Here is a 15,987-nt window from a genome sequence, read left to right on the forward strand (position 1 = left end):
GAATAATACTCCATTGTATGGATATATCACATTTGTTTAATCCATTCATTAGCTGACAGACATTTGAGTTGTTTCTACTTTGTGGCTGTTATGAAAAATGTCATAAACATTAATGTACAAGTTTTGTATGAACCTGTTTCAATTCTCTTGGGTATATACCTGAGAGTGGTACTGCTGGGTCATCCGGTAACTTTATTTTTAACTTTCTGAAGAACTGTCACACTGTTTTCTAAAGCAGCTGCACCATTCTACATTCCCACCAGAACTACATGAGGGGTCCAATTTCTCCACATCCTCATCAACACCTGCTATTCCTTGTTTTTAAGATGATCATTGGTCAAGAAGACTATTTTTGTTTATGTGTCCCAAGAAGCTGGCAAAGAAATTTAAAGTATAACTGGGAAGGAGTATATGAAACTGTCATTATTCACAGACGATATGACTGTCTACATAGAAAATACCAAATATCTACAGAAATATTACAATAGTTCATCAATATGGCTGGATATAACATCAATATACAAAAATTAATTTCATTTATATTATTGGATTTCAGTTCTAATAGCCACAAAAAAATATGAGCTATCTAAACATGAGTCTAACAAAAGATATGCAAGACCGTTATAGAAAGTATTATATTCCCCACACCGATGTGAAGAGTCAATCTAATTCCCATTAAAATTTCAAAAGCATTTTTTGAGAAGCTAGACAAACTGATTTTTAAATTTACATGGCAAACCAAAAGGCCCAGCAATAACCATGACACCACTGAAGAAGAAAAATAAGGAGAATCTGCCCTACTAGATAATAAAAACCACAAAGCTCTAATAATTAGAACAGTGAGTACTGTTAAGGAACAGAATGCTGATCAATGGAACAGAAAAGGGAATACATACATTAACAACTTAGATTTTAAGGTTTAAAGCAAGACTTTAAACTTTTAAAAATAATGTAGTAATTTCTCCCCAAAGTCTCAAAGAATGCTAGAGGGGGGAGGAGGAGTTGCAGAGGGAGAGAGACAGAGAAGAAAGAAAAGAATGAAAAGCAAAAAAAGAATATTTAGAAATTAGACTAAATTAACATTAAAATTAACACCAGACTCTTCTGAATATCTGAAGAAAATGGAAGCTGCCTAACTTCCACAAGCCACTAGAAAATGGATGCCTCCCAATTTTTCCTCCCACAACTGTACAAAAGGGAAAAGTAAATCTACATAAAAGTCATGTTCTCGGAATAATGTGAACAGAGAGAATCCTGAAACTTCAAAATAATTGTAAATAAAAAGAGAAAACTTACCCAACCCCAGGGCACAGTACCTCGGGCTCCCGCCCACTCCAACCCTGCTGAAGGGCTTTGTTTCAAGAAGACATGCTGCTGGCAGACAGAAGAGAGAAGGCGGACGGCACGGGAGCCCAAGGCCGACCTCAAAGTCCTGACAGAAAGACAAACCCAGCCTAAATCTGAAAATGTTAAAAAATAAATAAATAACTGAATAGATATGAGCACAGGGAAGGAAGTTCAAAGTTCACGTGAGTTAAAGGGGCAAATGAGAAAGGGGGGCTTGAGTCTATATTTGGGGGGAAAAAAAGACAATGCTAAACAACTTGTATCAAAACTCTGTGAAGTGCTATGCATTTAAAACCTGATACACATTTAATATATGTAAACCCGATTTACTTTTAATAAGATCATTGGTGCATACTATAAGGAGATAAGAGTAGTAAAACCAGTTAGAAAACTAATACAGTAATGTAGACCCAGACTATGAAGATAACAGCAAGATAGAAAAAAGAGGATGGATTCACAATATATTTTGAAGACAGAGCTTGCTAGTAAATTAAATGTGGAAGATAGGAAAAAGAGTGAAATGTAGGATGATTCTTAGTTAGGACTTGAGCAGCTAGGTTGACCGTGCTATTTATTAGCTGAGGTGGGGAAGACTGAGGAAGGTATAGGCTCATGGGAGAAAATCAAGGCTTGCATTTTAGACATGTCATGTTGCTATTCTAATAGACATCCAGATAGAAATGTCAAGTAGGTAGTTTGATAGAATGGTAGGGAGCTCAAACACAGCTCAGAGATGGATTTATAAACTTGTGTGGCATTCAAAACACAACTAAATGAACTCAAACAGGGAGAAAAGGTGGAAAAATGAAGTAAGCCCAGGACCAAACTAAGGTACATTCCAGTATTTAGAGGTCTAACAGAGGAGAGACACCAAGAAAGGGGACACAGAAGGACCAGCCAAACAGGTACGAAGAAGTTGAATATAAGGTCAGAGATGTCATTTTGCCAGGATCACTGACACTAATTACAATTGTTTTTGTTTATCTAACTTTCACACACTCTACTTTATGAAAGTCTAGCTTAAAAATAAAAAATTTTAGCTCCCAGCATTAATATTGAAAATATTCAAATGCTATGGTACATCCACTAGAATGGGAACTGTGCTGAACACTGAGGGGATCCAGAGATTCAGAACCTTTTCCATAGCATGGCTACGGTGTGATCAATTTTTGTGAACTTTGAATCACAAACTTAAAATTCTATAGAAAAGCAGAAAGAAGCGAAAAGGCTGGACTAATACAGACAAATCTGCACAAGGCCTGGTCTGAGAACTACTGGATAGAAATAGAGCAACAAAGAGCAAGAAGGGCCGTAACCACAGGTGTGTTCAGATCACGGACCCCCATCTACACTGTTTTCTCCAGTGTAGCCTCTGTTCCCACTGTCGCCACAGAAGGCCCTCTTGCACATTTTATTTCCCTCCTTCCGAGCTGTTTCTATTCCTCTCCTGAGACTCTCTTCACCTGACCACAGTTTTAATAGCTTTTGATTCCAACTGATCTGTATAATGTCTTTTGCTATAAAACACTGGTTTATAAAGTTTCAGGCGAATAAGGTAATGACCGTAAAATTATTTTAAAGATTTTTAGTAAACCTATGTTAATAATATTATCGAAGACTACTAAGAAGACTACTAAGAAAACAGTAAGTAGATTTGTCCCCTCTCTATCCCATTTTAAATAAGAAGCACAAACCAAAAATGATTATAACAGGAAAATCATAACCCAAAAAACTGAAGTTTCAGGGAACTGACTTCAGTGTTCTCCTCTGTGGGACCAGAGGAAAGGCATATAGTTAAACTACACTTTAATGAAGGAAGGAGAATGCTGTAAAATGAACAGCAATAAGGCCCTGACACAGAGATGAGCTACTCTGACCATGTCAGTCATGGTTACAAATCAGGCCACCTACAAAGGGATTCAAACGTTTTTTCAACTCTGAAAAAGCTGAGGCTTTTCAGATCTTGAAGACTTAACTGCAAATATGCTGGCATTTCCTGGCAAGTCAATAATACTCACGTATCACAAATGCTGGCATTGCCTCAACCCTGCTTGGAGTGAAATTCTCAGGAGGGCCAAGTCGGCTTTCAGGAGAGTTGCAAGAAAAAGAAAGCCCCTCAAGTTTCAAAAGGGAAAAGAGTAGCAAATGTATGAGCAACTCCTCCCCTGGCCTCCCTGGTACGTCCTTCCCCTCCTTCACACCATTTCACAGACTCCTCCTGAGTGTGGGGACCCCCACGATTCTCTAGCTTCTTCCTAGTCTGGAGAACACCTGACGCCATGGCTCCCAGCTAATAACTGAATTACCTCCTGGGGCCACCTTGTCGAGCCACCCAGTTGTCAGGTGGCTCCTTCTAAGGAAGCATAGACAATGGTTGGTGTCAAAGGATGCTGTGGTCTTTGGATATGACATGCTCCTGATGTGAATTTCAACCAACTCCTCACATCTCTCTGATGGGGTACACTAACAGAATAGAAGTCCGGGGGAAATCAGCATGCACCCAGATTGCAGACTCTGAAAGGAACGACAATCAAACCCTCCATTCTTGGCCTCTTCACCATGTCTAATAACCAATATGCTAGAAACCAGGCTTTATCAGCCCACTGAAACCAAATATACAGTAACAATTCTCCATAACCACTTAATAAGCATTATGTACCTTATGGATGCTTAAATCTAGATACAAATAACAAATATTAATATTTATTAAATTTTAAATGTTTTAAGTCCAAACTATCTGCCATCTTACTAAAACTAAACATATACTGTGAAGTATTCATTTTGTAATTAAATATCCATGAGGAACACTGACTTACCTTTTCGAATACAGATGAGTTCATGTACTCCACAGGTTCTTTCTCCACCTGTAAAAAACAATTTATTGAAAGTTCAGAAAAAGAAATAACCTGAGTTTGACTGCTACAAAGAACTGTTTTAAATTAGTTTCTATAAAATGGCCTCAGAAAAAAGTTTCCTAATTCTTCTCTTTAAACTTAACTATATGAACATGATAACCTGACATTCAGAATGTTCCTTAGCCCGTAAAGTAAGATCTTATAAAGTCTTAGAATGAAGTTTCATCAGTATGTTATTTTTAAATTGTAAGCTTCTCAAGAGCAGAAATCATATCACCCTTTCCTAAGCACCTCTACACACCATCAAGAAGGGAACACTTCAAGGAAGGACCTACTTTTGTATCTGAGCCTTAATGTAGACAAGTAAGTAGTTATGGAAGGATCACTCCTGTAAGGGCACTACTGATATTTTATCACATAAATGCAACATTGTCCAAAATGAAATGAAATTCTTTCCCCATTTTTCAGCTACCTACTCTTATAAATCTATAATATAAATTTTGTAAGCAATATGATGATAAAAACAAATTGAGCCAACAGCTTACTGTATCATAGCTATTATCAAAAATCACTCTAAGAGTAATATTATTTATTAGTTACTACAGAATAGGTATTTTACTCTGAAACATAATGCCACTACTTTAAATGAACATAAGCTAAATAAAATTTTGTGGGTGTTCTAAAGATAAATGACCTTATAATTATGCTGTGAATTATGCTTAAACTTTGCATAATAAAAATATTAAATAATCACCTTAGTTCATTATAGAAGATTATGAACAGTGAAGATATAAGGAACAGAAATATTTTAGAGCACTTCCATGAGAAATAAAAACCATGATGTCCACTAAAAAAAGTAGGTCATCTGGGAAGCAAGCTAAAAAACTAGAAAACAGTATTTCTATCACCAAAGTGGGTTAGAGCTACATTATCACTTGGTTGTAATAATGCCATATTTTGACTATTGTCAACACTACAAACTAAAATCTTTTTATTATCAACACTAGTGGTTATCAGGAGGATAGACTTAGCAAGAAGAAACACCTAACTTAAAGCTATGATTATAAAAGAATTATTATTCAGCAAACCTCAGTGTAAATATAGTGAGACCTTACAATTGGAATGTTACCAATGAGCAACCACAGATCACTTGTTAAAGGGCCAGAACGAACTACAACTATACACTGTACTACATATCTTTAAAACTGAGAAGACACTAGTCAGAGGCTAGAAGCAGAATATTTACCAAATTACAGGAAGAAACGATTTTCAAGAAAATTAAAAGAAACATGTTAATAACAATAACATAACTCTAACATATATATTGACACTATCACCGATGTTTTCATAGGGTATTTAGAGATGTGTCTTAGGTGGTCATGAAGGCCTATCCTCTAGAAGGTAATTCTTGTTTCTTAGTTATGTATTTAATTCATGTAACAAAGCTATGCTTTTTAAATATGTAATTAAAACTAGACTTTCCCCCACATTTAATATCAATTGTTTAGGTTTTATTCCACACTTCTTAACTGAAATATAACTGCATAGTTCTCACAAAGCTCACTATTAACAGTAACAATAAAAACTATCATATTGTAAAACTTTTCTCAAAGAACTGTAAAATGACAATGAGAGATAACTCCCACTTTCAAAAGTATTCAATTTATTTATAACAAATGAAAGGACCTCATAAATAAAAGCTAAGTCAAATAATTACTATTATTTAAAATTACAGTCAATTGATAATCATCAAATTTGCCAAAGTATGCAAAAAAATCATACAGCTAGAAAAAGCAAGTAAGGTTGTACTCTACTGTTCTTGATACTTGTTCCAAAAATCTTAACCATGTGAGATTTCACTGATGTACAGGTAGAAATAAAAGCAATCATTATTATTACTGAAATGCAAAGAGGTGTTAGGGATAAATAAATGCCATACAATAAAGTAAAATTAAGAAAAAAACTTCCTTTTTAAAGCACAAAAGAAGAAATACAAAACATTAAACAAACATTACTATATTAGTGGACAATGAAATCAATACTCCTTTTGTCCCCAATCCTTCCTGAGACCAGGAAATGTGTAAGGGAAAAAATATGCATTCTATATGTTAAATATATATATGTTTTAATGTGTACGTTTGGGAGTCAAAAGGTTTAAATACTTTTTCAATCAAAAATACATGAACTTTATACAAACTTTATGCTTTTTTTTTTAATCTCTAAAAGTACATCAGAAGTTTCCAGAAGAAATATCAAATTTGCAAGCAAAAGGCCAGTCACTGCAGGTAAACCTTGACTTAGATATGGTAGTAATTCTAAAAGTTTATTGATTTTCAGATTATAATGCAAAAGGGGAATGATTAGTTGTTTTTATTTCAGCTTTATTGAGGTAAAATTGACATAAAAAATTGTCAGATATTTAAAGTGTGTAAACATGGTGGTATGTATGTACCAAATATGTATATCAAATATACAGGGGAATGATTATTTACTTATTTATTTTTGAGATATAATTGACATAGTGTAAATTCAAGATATAAAACATGCTGACTCGATATGTCTTACACTGCAATATCATTACCTCCATAGTGTTAGCTAACACCTCTCTCACCCCTCATAATTATCATTTCTTTTTTGTGGTGGGAACGATTGGGATCTAGTCTCTTAGCAACTTCTAAGTTTGTAATACAGTATTGTTGTCTGTAATCACTAGGCCTGTATTTTAGACCTCCAGGACTTATTTATCAATGTTGGCAAGGTTTTACTCTTAAACAGTATTTCCCCAATTCCCCACCCCCAGACCTTGATAACCACTATTCTATTCTGTTTTTATGAGTTCAGCTTTTTTAGACTCCACATATCAATGAGGTCATACACTATTTGTCTATCTCTGTTTGATGTATCCACGTAGCATGATGCCCTCAAGGTCCATCCATAGTGTCACAAAGGCAGGATCTCCATTCTCATGACTGAATAAAATTCCATTATTTATATAAAGCACATCTTTATACATTCATCTGCAGATGGACACTTAAGTTGCTTCCTTTTCTTGGGTATTGTGAATAATGCTACAATATGCGTAGAACTGCAGATACATCTTTGATAAACTGTCTTCATTTCCTTTGGATACATACCCAGGACCCTTATTGGATCATATATTAGTTCTATTTTTAATTTTTTAAAGAACCTCTATACTGTGGCTGAATCAAGTTGGGGGAACAGTTGCTTAAAGTAATCAGTCAATCACTTCAGAAAGAGATACAACTAAAATGAATAATCATCCTCAAAATGAACTCTTGTATAAACATAATTCAAAGACATAACAATAATAAAGACTTGAGAACTATATTAGAATGACAGAATATAAAAAGAGACTAGAACTCAGAAATAAAGTGGTCTAGGTCATTACAGATAAATAAACAGATACTAAAGGTTGAATTGTAGTTGCCCAGGGTTGATAGTTGACTGTCAGATAAAATAATTAAAACACCTGGTTTACAATACAGTGAAAAAGTACAAATTGATTTTTTTAAATTTTTTAAAAAGAAGGAAAATTATGAAATTGTTTTCTAACCCTTAATGGTAATTTAGGTAAGCCAATTTCTCAAAACTACTCTTGGAGATAATACCAGCATTGCTATTGAAACAATCATCCCAGCAACACGGAAATGAGAAAAAGATAGAAAATGACAAGCTTAGTCAAAGTTATAATCTTTTCCCTGAGGCAAACCCATGTAGGTGCATAATGTAAACTGGCAAAATCCTCTACTACTGGCATTAAGTACGGTGTGTCAGAGGAAATGGATGTGTGTGGGCACACACATGTGCTGTGAATGTGTGCACATGTGTGTTTGTGTATGAATGCACAGATAATTGAGACTGTGCTTGGGAACTGATTTTTCTTAAGGTGGATACTTACAAAGTGTTCTTTCCCACTTATCTATAGGATGAAGTATGTAGTGATGTTGTATTCCCATCAACACAGGCCCAAGAACACAAAAATGGAATTAAACCCAAAGACTTAGTTCCTTTAAAATGGATCTAGGAGTGCTTTTTAAAATTTACTTTATTTTTCTACCATGTTTATTTTGACCATTAGTCTAAATCACTACAATTTATAGGTTCTATTGACTTTTTCTCAAATAACACAAAGCTACTTTAGAAGTATCTTAAATTCCATCTTATCTAAAGATTTGTCCCCAAAACACATGCATTAAAGTAGTCATAGCCTTCAAATTAATGAGTATTTTACCTGATTGACTCTGTTACAGCTAATTCGTGAGCAGACACCTGTAATGCCCATAATAAGCATGAAACTTAAAATATTTCCCATTAACGCTGCCAATATTCCCCCCTCAACCAACTTAACCCATTTAGACCACAGTCACTAATCTCTAGATACCTTTTAGTTTTGTCCCTAATTAAGTCATTCGAGGAATGATACCAATTTTGGTGCCTAATTGAAAGCTCAGTGCTGTGGAAAGAACATGGTTTCTGAATTTAGCCAGACTTCAAGTTTAAAGTCAGCATCATCTCGTATTATCTTTGTAAACTTTGGGTTTGTTACTTAATATCTTGGAGTAAGAAAAAATAAAAATGACCAGTCATTTGTAAAGTGGTAGTAATAACCCCAGGCCAGGAAACAGCTTTCATTTCCTAGACCAATTATGGTGGTTTAAACAGAGCCCCTGGAGTGGGGCTGGAGGGCAGTACTGAGAAGGATGCTGAAACAAAGTCCACCACAGGAAGGAAAAAAAGCCACTTTAACACAGATGTCTGCCACAACCAGGAGAGGGAGAAGTGGGGTTATGCATGTGCTGTCCACAACTAAGACCATGGATAGACGCTGTCTGGCTCTTAGGGAGCAACATACAGATGTTAATTCCCTTCACATTCCTCACAAGTAGAATAAGAAATATCAAGAAAGCTTAGATTTATGCTCTGGAAACAGAGAAGACTCTTTCTTCTATAATGTTTTTGTCTCTTCTACAATATCAATTCTCATTTAATTTCAAACACTGTCCTGTATAAATATTCCCAAGTAATTGTTAATTTTCTCATCCTTAACTTGCCCTCTTTCTAGAATTTTTCCTTAAAAAAACTTACAGGCCTCTAACCCTCTGAGAATTATCCTCCCAAATTGGAATTCCTTTTCTTTTTTGGTTGTTGCTATGCAATTACTGTAGAGTTAAAATAGCCTGAATAAGTCCTTTCCCTACTGAATTTTACAAACTGATTTTATCTGTAATACTCCCACCCAATAAAAGTAAATTTTGAGACACATACTCACCACCACCCCAGTAGCGCACAGAATAACCAACTATATCTCTTTTCATAACACTTACAGCACTTTTTAATATACAAAGCATGCTAAATGCAGTCTCTTTGAAACATATAATTTCCTGTTTAATGAATATTTTTTTCAGGGTATGAATTTTATCTTATAAAAGTAAACTTACTGTTGACAAATGTAATCCATTTTTCCCACTTTTGAGCCACTTTTATTCAGTTTTTTAATTTAATTATGTTTTGGCCTGTTAGAAGCTCATTAAGGTAATACCATAAAACCTCAAATAAGTATGTGCTCAAAAAAGGTGTTTTACTTACATCTTCTAGTTAACAGAACACCTTTTTGTTTTGACTATTGCACCAGGTCAGTTTTTCAAAACTACCAATATGTATTACTGTATTAGTAAATTCAGAATACTGAAGGATAGTTTAATATTTCATTAAAAGCCTCTATCTCTGGATGACACAGAATTTTACCGTGAATATCAATTCTAATACAGCCCTAAAAATGTGAAAATAAGAAATTGTTCTGAACATACATATGGATCCAGAAGTTTGTTTTTAAATAAATTCCTAGTAACAGCTTGCTGTGCTGTATTTCCTCTTTCTAAAAAGTGGGAAATCAAGCGTTCCAGTTTGTTAGGTTTCAATTCAGATTTTACTACATATACATACAAAATATGTATAAAATCATTTTACTCAAAAACTTGGAATGTTTTACTTATAGTAGTTTGTTCAATTTCACATTATCCCTATATAAGCACTTTCACATTAGGTTTTAACTGGCTAGGATTTGGGGTGAAAGAATGAAGTCAGATAAATGGAAATCAAATCCATGAAGAAAATCTACCATACTACTACACATGTGCTATGTACAGACTTATCATCATTGTAAAGGAAGCAATAATGTAAAGAGTAGTCCTCAACAAATTGTATAATAAGCCAACATGTGGTTGTCCCTCTTTCTACAATGGCATATACTGTTCCACTCTAATGCTACTTAAAGCAACAAAAAATAAAATGCTACTTAATACAACAATTTCTCTAGTGTTCCCTACTTTTTTCTGTTTTTGTTTAATGAGTTAGAAAAGGAACCTTAAATTGTACATTATTCAAAAGTATTTGCAGAGGCCTCTGAAACAAATCCACCTAATACCCAAACATGTTTTAAATCTCTGTGAAACATTAGAAATTTTATTCCTGCCAAAAATCAAAGTATCCCTTTTAGGGATATCATTAAGATGAACTGTAAATGCTCCAAAAATAAACTGTTCAATAAACTGCCTCACTCTGCCACAGACTGTGGACAGGTGTGACTTTCTAATTTTATGATTCCCTATTGCACTGTAATGCTATCTCTCAAATAATAACATGGAAAGCAGGAAAGGAGTATGATGCTCTCCCTTAAGACTAATAATACAACACGTGTATTGGGCTTTTTAAGTCAGTATTTCACGTGGCTTTTTAAAGTTCAAATTCTGCCTTGGAAATCTTAGAGTCACAAGTGTTCAACAGCACCTCAGAATAATAGTGACAATTTAAAAAATAAACATGAAAGTGCGGTAAACTATAGGGTGCATTATGAACATATATACATACACACACAAGATTTTAATTTACTCTTCTTGTGTTATTTTTAAAAATTAAAAAGTAATTAAAAAGTTAAAACTTAACCAGAGAGGTTAATATATAGTAAATTAATAAAGGTGAATATTTTTATTTCAGCAAAATATTTTGCAAGGAGTCTTCTGAGATTCCTATGGAAGAGATAGAATATACACTGGATGAAGGAAGGGCATAGGCCAAATCATTAAAGACCAGCTTTATCCTGAGTTTTTAACTAACTTAGATTTGCATTTTACAAAGATTAACTAGCAGAAGTTTAGAAAGAGGATTGGAAGGAACCTTAAGACTGGTGCTAACAAGACTAGTGTGGAAAGTAATGAGAGATAAGGGAATAAACTAAACTGTAAGCACTAAGTGTCATACATTAATTTAAGACGGAGACTTCGAAGACCTTAGTGAACAACAAGATGTGGGGGGTGAACAGTGTTGATTTCCGGATTTCTAACTGGGATGTCCGGCTATTTTAAAATGCCACTCAGATGGTAAATTTCGATGGAGTGGGGAGTATGGAGGCTGGGTTTGGTGACTTTGATGACAACTTTAGGACATGTGAATGTCCCAAACGGAACACTTAGGATTTCTGTGGGACATCCTTGATATCTAGCAACCACTTGGAAATATAAATTAGGAAAATTCTATGTACTTTTCATTTATTAATAATGGATTTTGAATGTACTGCTCCAGAAAGCAGAAGTGGGACGAGTAGATAGATAGAAGTCACTGAATGGCAGAGTTTTGATCAAATACAAAGACCTTATGAACTCTAAGAATTACAGTCCCATATTGGCATATACTGTTCAATGTTCACTGGCATGTGAGTTCAATAAACTCATCATCATTGACTTTCTATACAAAAAAAGGATGATCCATCTCTTGGTGTAAGGTCTCCATCATACTAGAGTGTAATGGCATGGTTAAATATCCATCTTCTCCACTAGAGCCTGTGCTCCTGAGGGAAGGAACGTCGTCTTAGACATCCTCACGGTCTCATAGAGCCTAGCACAGAACACTGAATAAGCACAGCTCGTGCTCAATAGGTGTACTGAATTAACAGGTGAAGAAGCAACTGCATGTTTTGAGAATCACTTCATTGGGAATAAGGTTGGATGAGATGCCCCTTGGGTCCCTAAAATACTAAGATGTCCCTAGTACAAAGGCCTCATCCAAAGCTCATTTTACTTCATAACACAGCACGGGGATGGTGTGCATAAATAATCTGATTTAGTTTTGATAAACTGCCCAGCTAGACTAACCTGACCTGACATCTTTATTTGAAATGCTAACATTAACTTTAGTTTCTTTCTTTGCCAAACTAGAAAAGACATAATTCGTAATTCCTGATCTTTATATTATGAAGCTTTAAGCAAATGCTTAAGTAGAAACATATTTATGAAAGCATCTCAACCACAGAAGACTCTGTAGAATATAATAATTTTAAAAATATTTTTCTTTCAACATAAAAGAGTAGCAGTAGACAGAGCAAAATGCCATCAACTGACAATGGAAAACGAATCAGTCACAGTTAACTGCCAGGAGGGAAGAAAGGAAAGACAAAAAAAGAGGTAAAACTGGAAAATATTTTAAGACATTGTAAATTATAGGATCAGATTGAGATGCTATTTTTGGCAAATTCTTCCTCACCTTTTGCATAAACCTGTTTCCACATCGTTAAGAAATTCTACCACACACTGGTTGTGGAAAAAACATACAGAACGCAAATCAGTGGATTTGGTTTCTTGGTTTTTAAACTCTAGTAAAACGTATAGTAAGGAAATGTGTTTGAAAAAGTACCCCTCTGGATAACAGGAATGTCAAACATTATTGGTAGGTCTTATTCCCATTGCTTTCCATCATTTTAACTAAAGTGGATATCTAAAACTGTGAGAATGTGTGTTTTACATATAATCAATTACCAATCTCTTAAATAAGGTATATGTCAACATACAGCTGAAGTAATTTTGGAGGCAGAAAGATTATACAAAAGGAACCCCCAAAGATGTATGCTACTAAAGACTGGTCCCCAAGATGGGAAGTGCTTTGAAAAGTTTTACTGAGGAGGAACACAAAACATTTAAGCTCATGAGAATCCAAGTATAGCCAGCTACCTTGCACATCTGTACAGATGGATACACACAGAGAAATTCTACAAACTACTTTCACTGTTTGAATTAAGCTAGGAGTGAGACAGAGGCTGGAAGGTGCTCAGTCTTTCACATAAATATCCTAGACATGTGATGTTAATTTTCATAGAATCTTCCTTAAAAACGAAGCAAAATATAGACACTTCTTTCCAGTAAACATGTTTTTGGAACAAGAGAAAAATACACTCTAGCGCCAACCACAGTATCTGGGAACCTAATTAAGCTACTTTTTGAAAATAAGAGTACTGTCAGCGCAGTGCCCCTTAATGGACTGATAAATTTGCAGGACTCCAATAGAGTGCGTTTATTGTAAAGATGTATTTGCTTCTCTTCGTTTTTTGAGTGTTAGGGAAAAAAACACATGAGGAAATGAGCCTCATCCCAAATTCCCCAGTCTCCCACAACAGCAAGCAGAAGGGGATGGACGGAGAGGGCTGCCCTGCGTCGGCTCAAGAGTAGGGACCGGGACAGGGGTCAGGACCGGGACGGCAGAGCTGGACTCCCAGAGTGGTAGGAAGGCGGGTATTGGGAGAGGGTGGTGAGCCGGGCGAGGTCCATGGAAGGGGGTACATCCCGCGGTCCCTCGCTCCCCCGGCCCGGCCCGCGGGGTCTGCAGGGTCGCCAGCAGGAGGCGGCGGCCCCGGCACGGGACCTGCCAGTGGGAGCAGCTGCTCCCCGCGCCGGGCCCCGGGCTGAAGCCGACTGGCTCCGGGCCGGGAGGAGCGAGCGCGCGCGAGCCGGCAGACCCGCGGCGCCGCTCCGCCCACCCGCCTCCGAGACGCGGCCGGGACCCCAGCACCGCCCCAGCCCGGCCCCCGCCCTCGGGGAGCGCCCCAGCCGCGCCGCGGCCTCCCGGGCGCCCGCGAGCGCCCGCCGCCTGGGCGTTCCCCTCCTCGCGGACACCGCCGGCCTCCACTTACCTTCAATCGCCATGATGTGCTCGCCCTGGACCGCACCAACTGGAAGGCGGGGGCGGTGGGCGGAGGACGCGCCGGGGCCGCCGGCCAGGGGGCGGGGCCGGCCCGCGAACGCCTGGCTGCGCGGCCGGGCGGGCCGGGGCGGGGTGGAGGCGGGGCCCGAGCTCCGCGCCTGCGGGCGGCGGAGGAGTGGAACCTTCCCGCGCCGCCGCCGCCGCCGCCGCCGGCACGTGACGCCGCCCCGCCCCCACCCGCCCCGCCGCCCCCGCCGCGCCCCGCGCCGGGGTTCCGAACAGGTGCCGCCGGGACCGCCGAGGCACCCGGCCTGTGCGGCCGGCGCCGACCCGCTGGGGCTGCCGGGGGCCGGGACCGCCGCGGAGCCGTCCGCTCCTCGGGAGCCTGCCCCTTCCGAGCTCGGGGAAGGAGGGGCGTGGGGACGGATGTGGTCAGGACCATGGACAGGTCTCCTCTGTTGGCAACTGGCTCAGGGATGCGCACCGTGTGACTTGTCAGATTCGGTAATCGGAAGGTCTGTTCTTGCCTGAATCAGCCAAACTCTCGCCTCCCATCTCCGCTGTGGGGTGGAGAGACAGCTGGCTGGCAAAGAGCAAACAGGAGAAAGGGATCCTGAGGACAGAAGCTCCTCTCTCTCTTTCTCTTTCTCTCCCTCCCTCACAAATACACGAGCACTTCCCCCTTAGCTTCGCTCCTGCTAAGGCTTGCCACCACCCTGAGCTTCGATAGCCCCTTGGACATACGAATTGGTGTTTGTCTACACATTGTAAACACACATTTCAGGCCACACAAAAGCAGAGATCAAACAGACGTTTTGACAGAGGGCCTGAGGATTATGTCACATGCAGCTTTTCAACATTTGCAGACCTATGAGCATCATGGTCACTGGCCAACCTTGAACGCAGCAACACTTGGTCCCTTAATTTTTCCCTGAAGTACTCGAACCACTCAACCATTTACCCAACTCTCAACTTTATTTGGAGTTTTAAATATTTAGTAAAATAAACATTGAGAAATAGGGAGTTAGTGACTTTTCCTTGTGGAGGACATGCTAACTCTTCGGGCAAAGTAGCTATATTAGGAACTGACAAACGGAGAAAATATTTTGCACTTATGTAAGTGAGGTTGGACAGTAAATCTAGAGCAGAAGCTCCTTCATTGCTTTTATATAATCTCTCCCTCAGTCACAGTTGATGTGCAGTAGACATTCATTCGTTAACATTTCCATTACTAAAGTGAATATTAAACCTGGCACTGTGCTCAAATCTGGCTACAAGAAAATACTTTTCTATCCAGAAAATATTAAATGTCTATATTTTAGGACAGCTCTGTGTAAGCGTGTGTGTGTGTATGTGTGTGTTTAACATAGATATCTATGACATTCCAGCAAAATACGTATACTTCCAAAGACATTTTTTTCCAGGCAACCTCCCTTCAACAGTCTTCAACTCCAAGGCATTGATTTGAACTTGAAACCACTGTTCAGGGTTTGTGGTTTCTGGCTGGCATGAGTAATCCAATTGTTCAACCTTTCTAAGAATTTCATATTGAAAACCAGAAAACCTTTACAATCATTTCATTACCAATTACACAAGTTACTTTTTATATGACCAAGTTATGTGAGCTTCCACAACCCAAGTTAGTATCACCAGTTTGCTCAGAAAATCAATTTGTGTATGTTTGGTGAACTTGAGTGCCGAATTTGTCATTTCTGGAAACTTAGGCCAAGCCTACTCCATACTGATCATATTTTCCCCCACATGAGAATGCAGAATTCTCCCTATCAACATAGAATTA

General features: G+C 38.1%; 1 protein-coding gene across 2 annotated transcripts in view; it reads right to left on the reverse strand.

The window, feature by feature from the left end:
• SYT14 (synaptotagmin 14) overlaps positions 1-14,579 on the reverse strand; it is a 174,788-nt gene extending 160,209 nt beyond the window's left edge. For both annotated transcript variants that reach the window (XM_036912437.2, XM_036912436.2), the window contains exons 1-2: positions 14,179-14,579; positions 4,164-4,211 (exon numbers count right to left, since the gene is read on the reverse strand). In XM_036912437.2, the coding sequence (XP_036768332.1) occupies positions 4,164-4,211; positions 14,179-14,191 (61 nt within the window). In that variant the 5' untranslated portion in view covers positions 14,192-14,579. The remainder of the gene's footprint in view (positions 1-4,163; positions 4,212-14,178) is intronic.
• Between the last annotated feature and the right edge of the window lie 1,408 nt (positions 14,580-15,987).

The sequence above is a fragment of the Manis pentadactyla genome, chromosome 9 (genome assembly GCF_030020395.1).
Source record: "Manis pentadactyla isolate mManPen7 chromosome 9, mManPen7.hap1, whole genome shotgun sequence".
Taxonomy (NCBI): Eukaryota; Metazoa; Chordata; class Mammalia; order Pholidota; family Manidae; genus Manis; species Manis pentadactyla.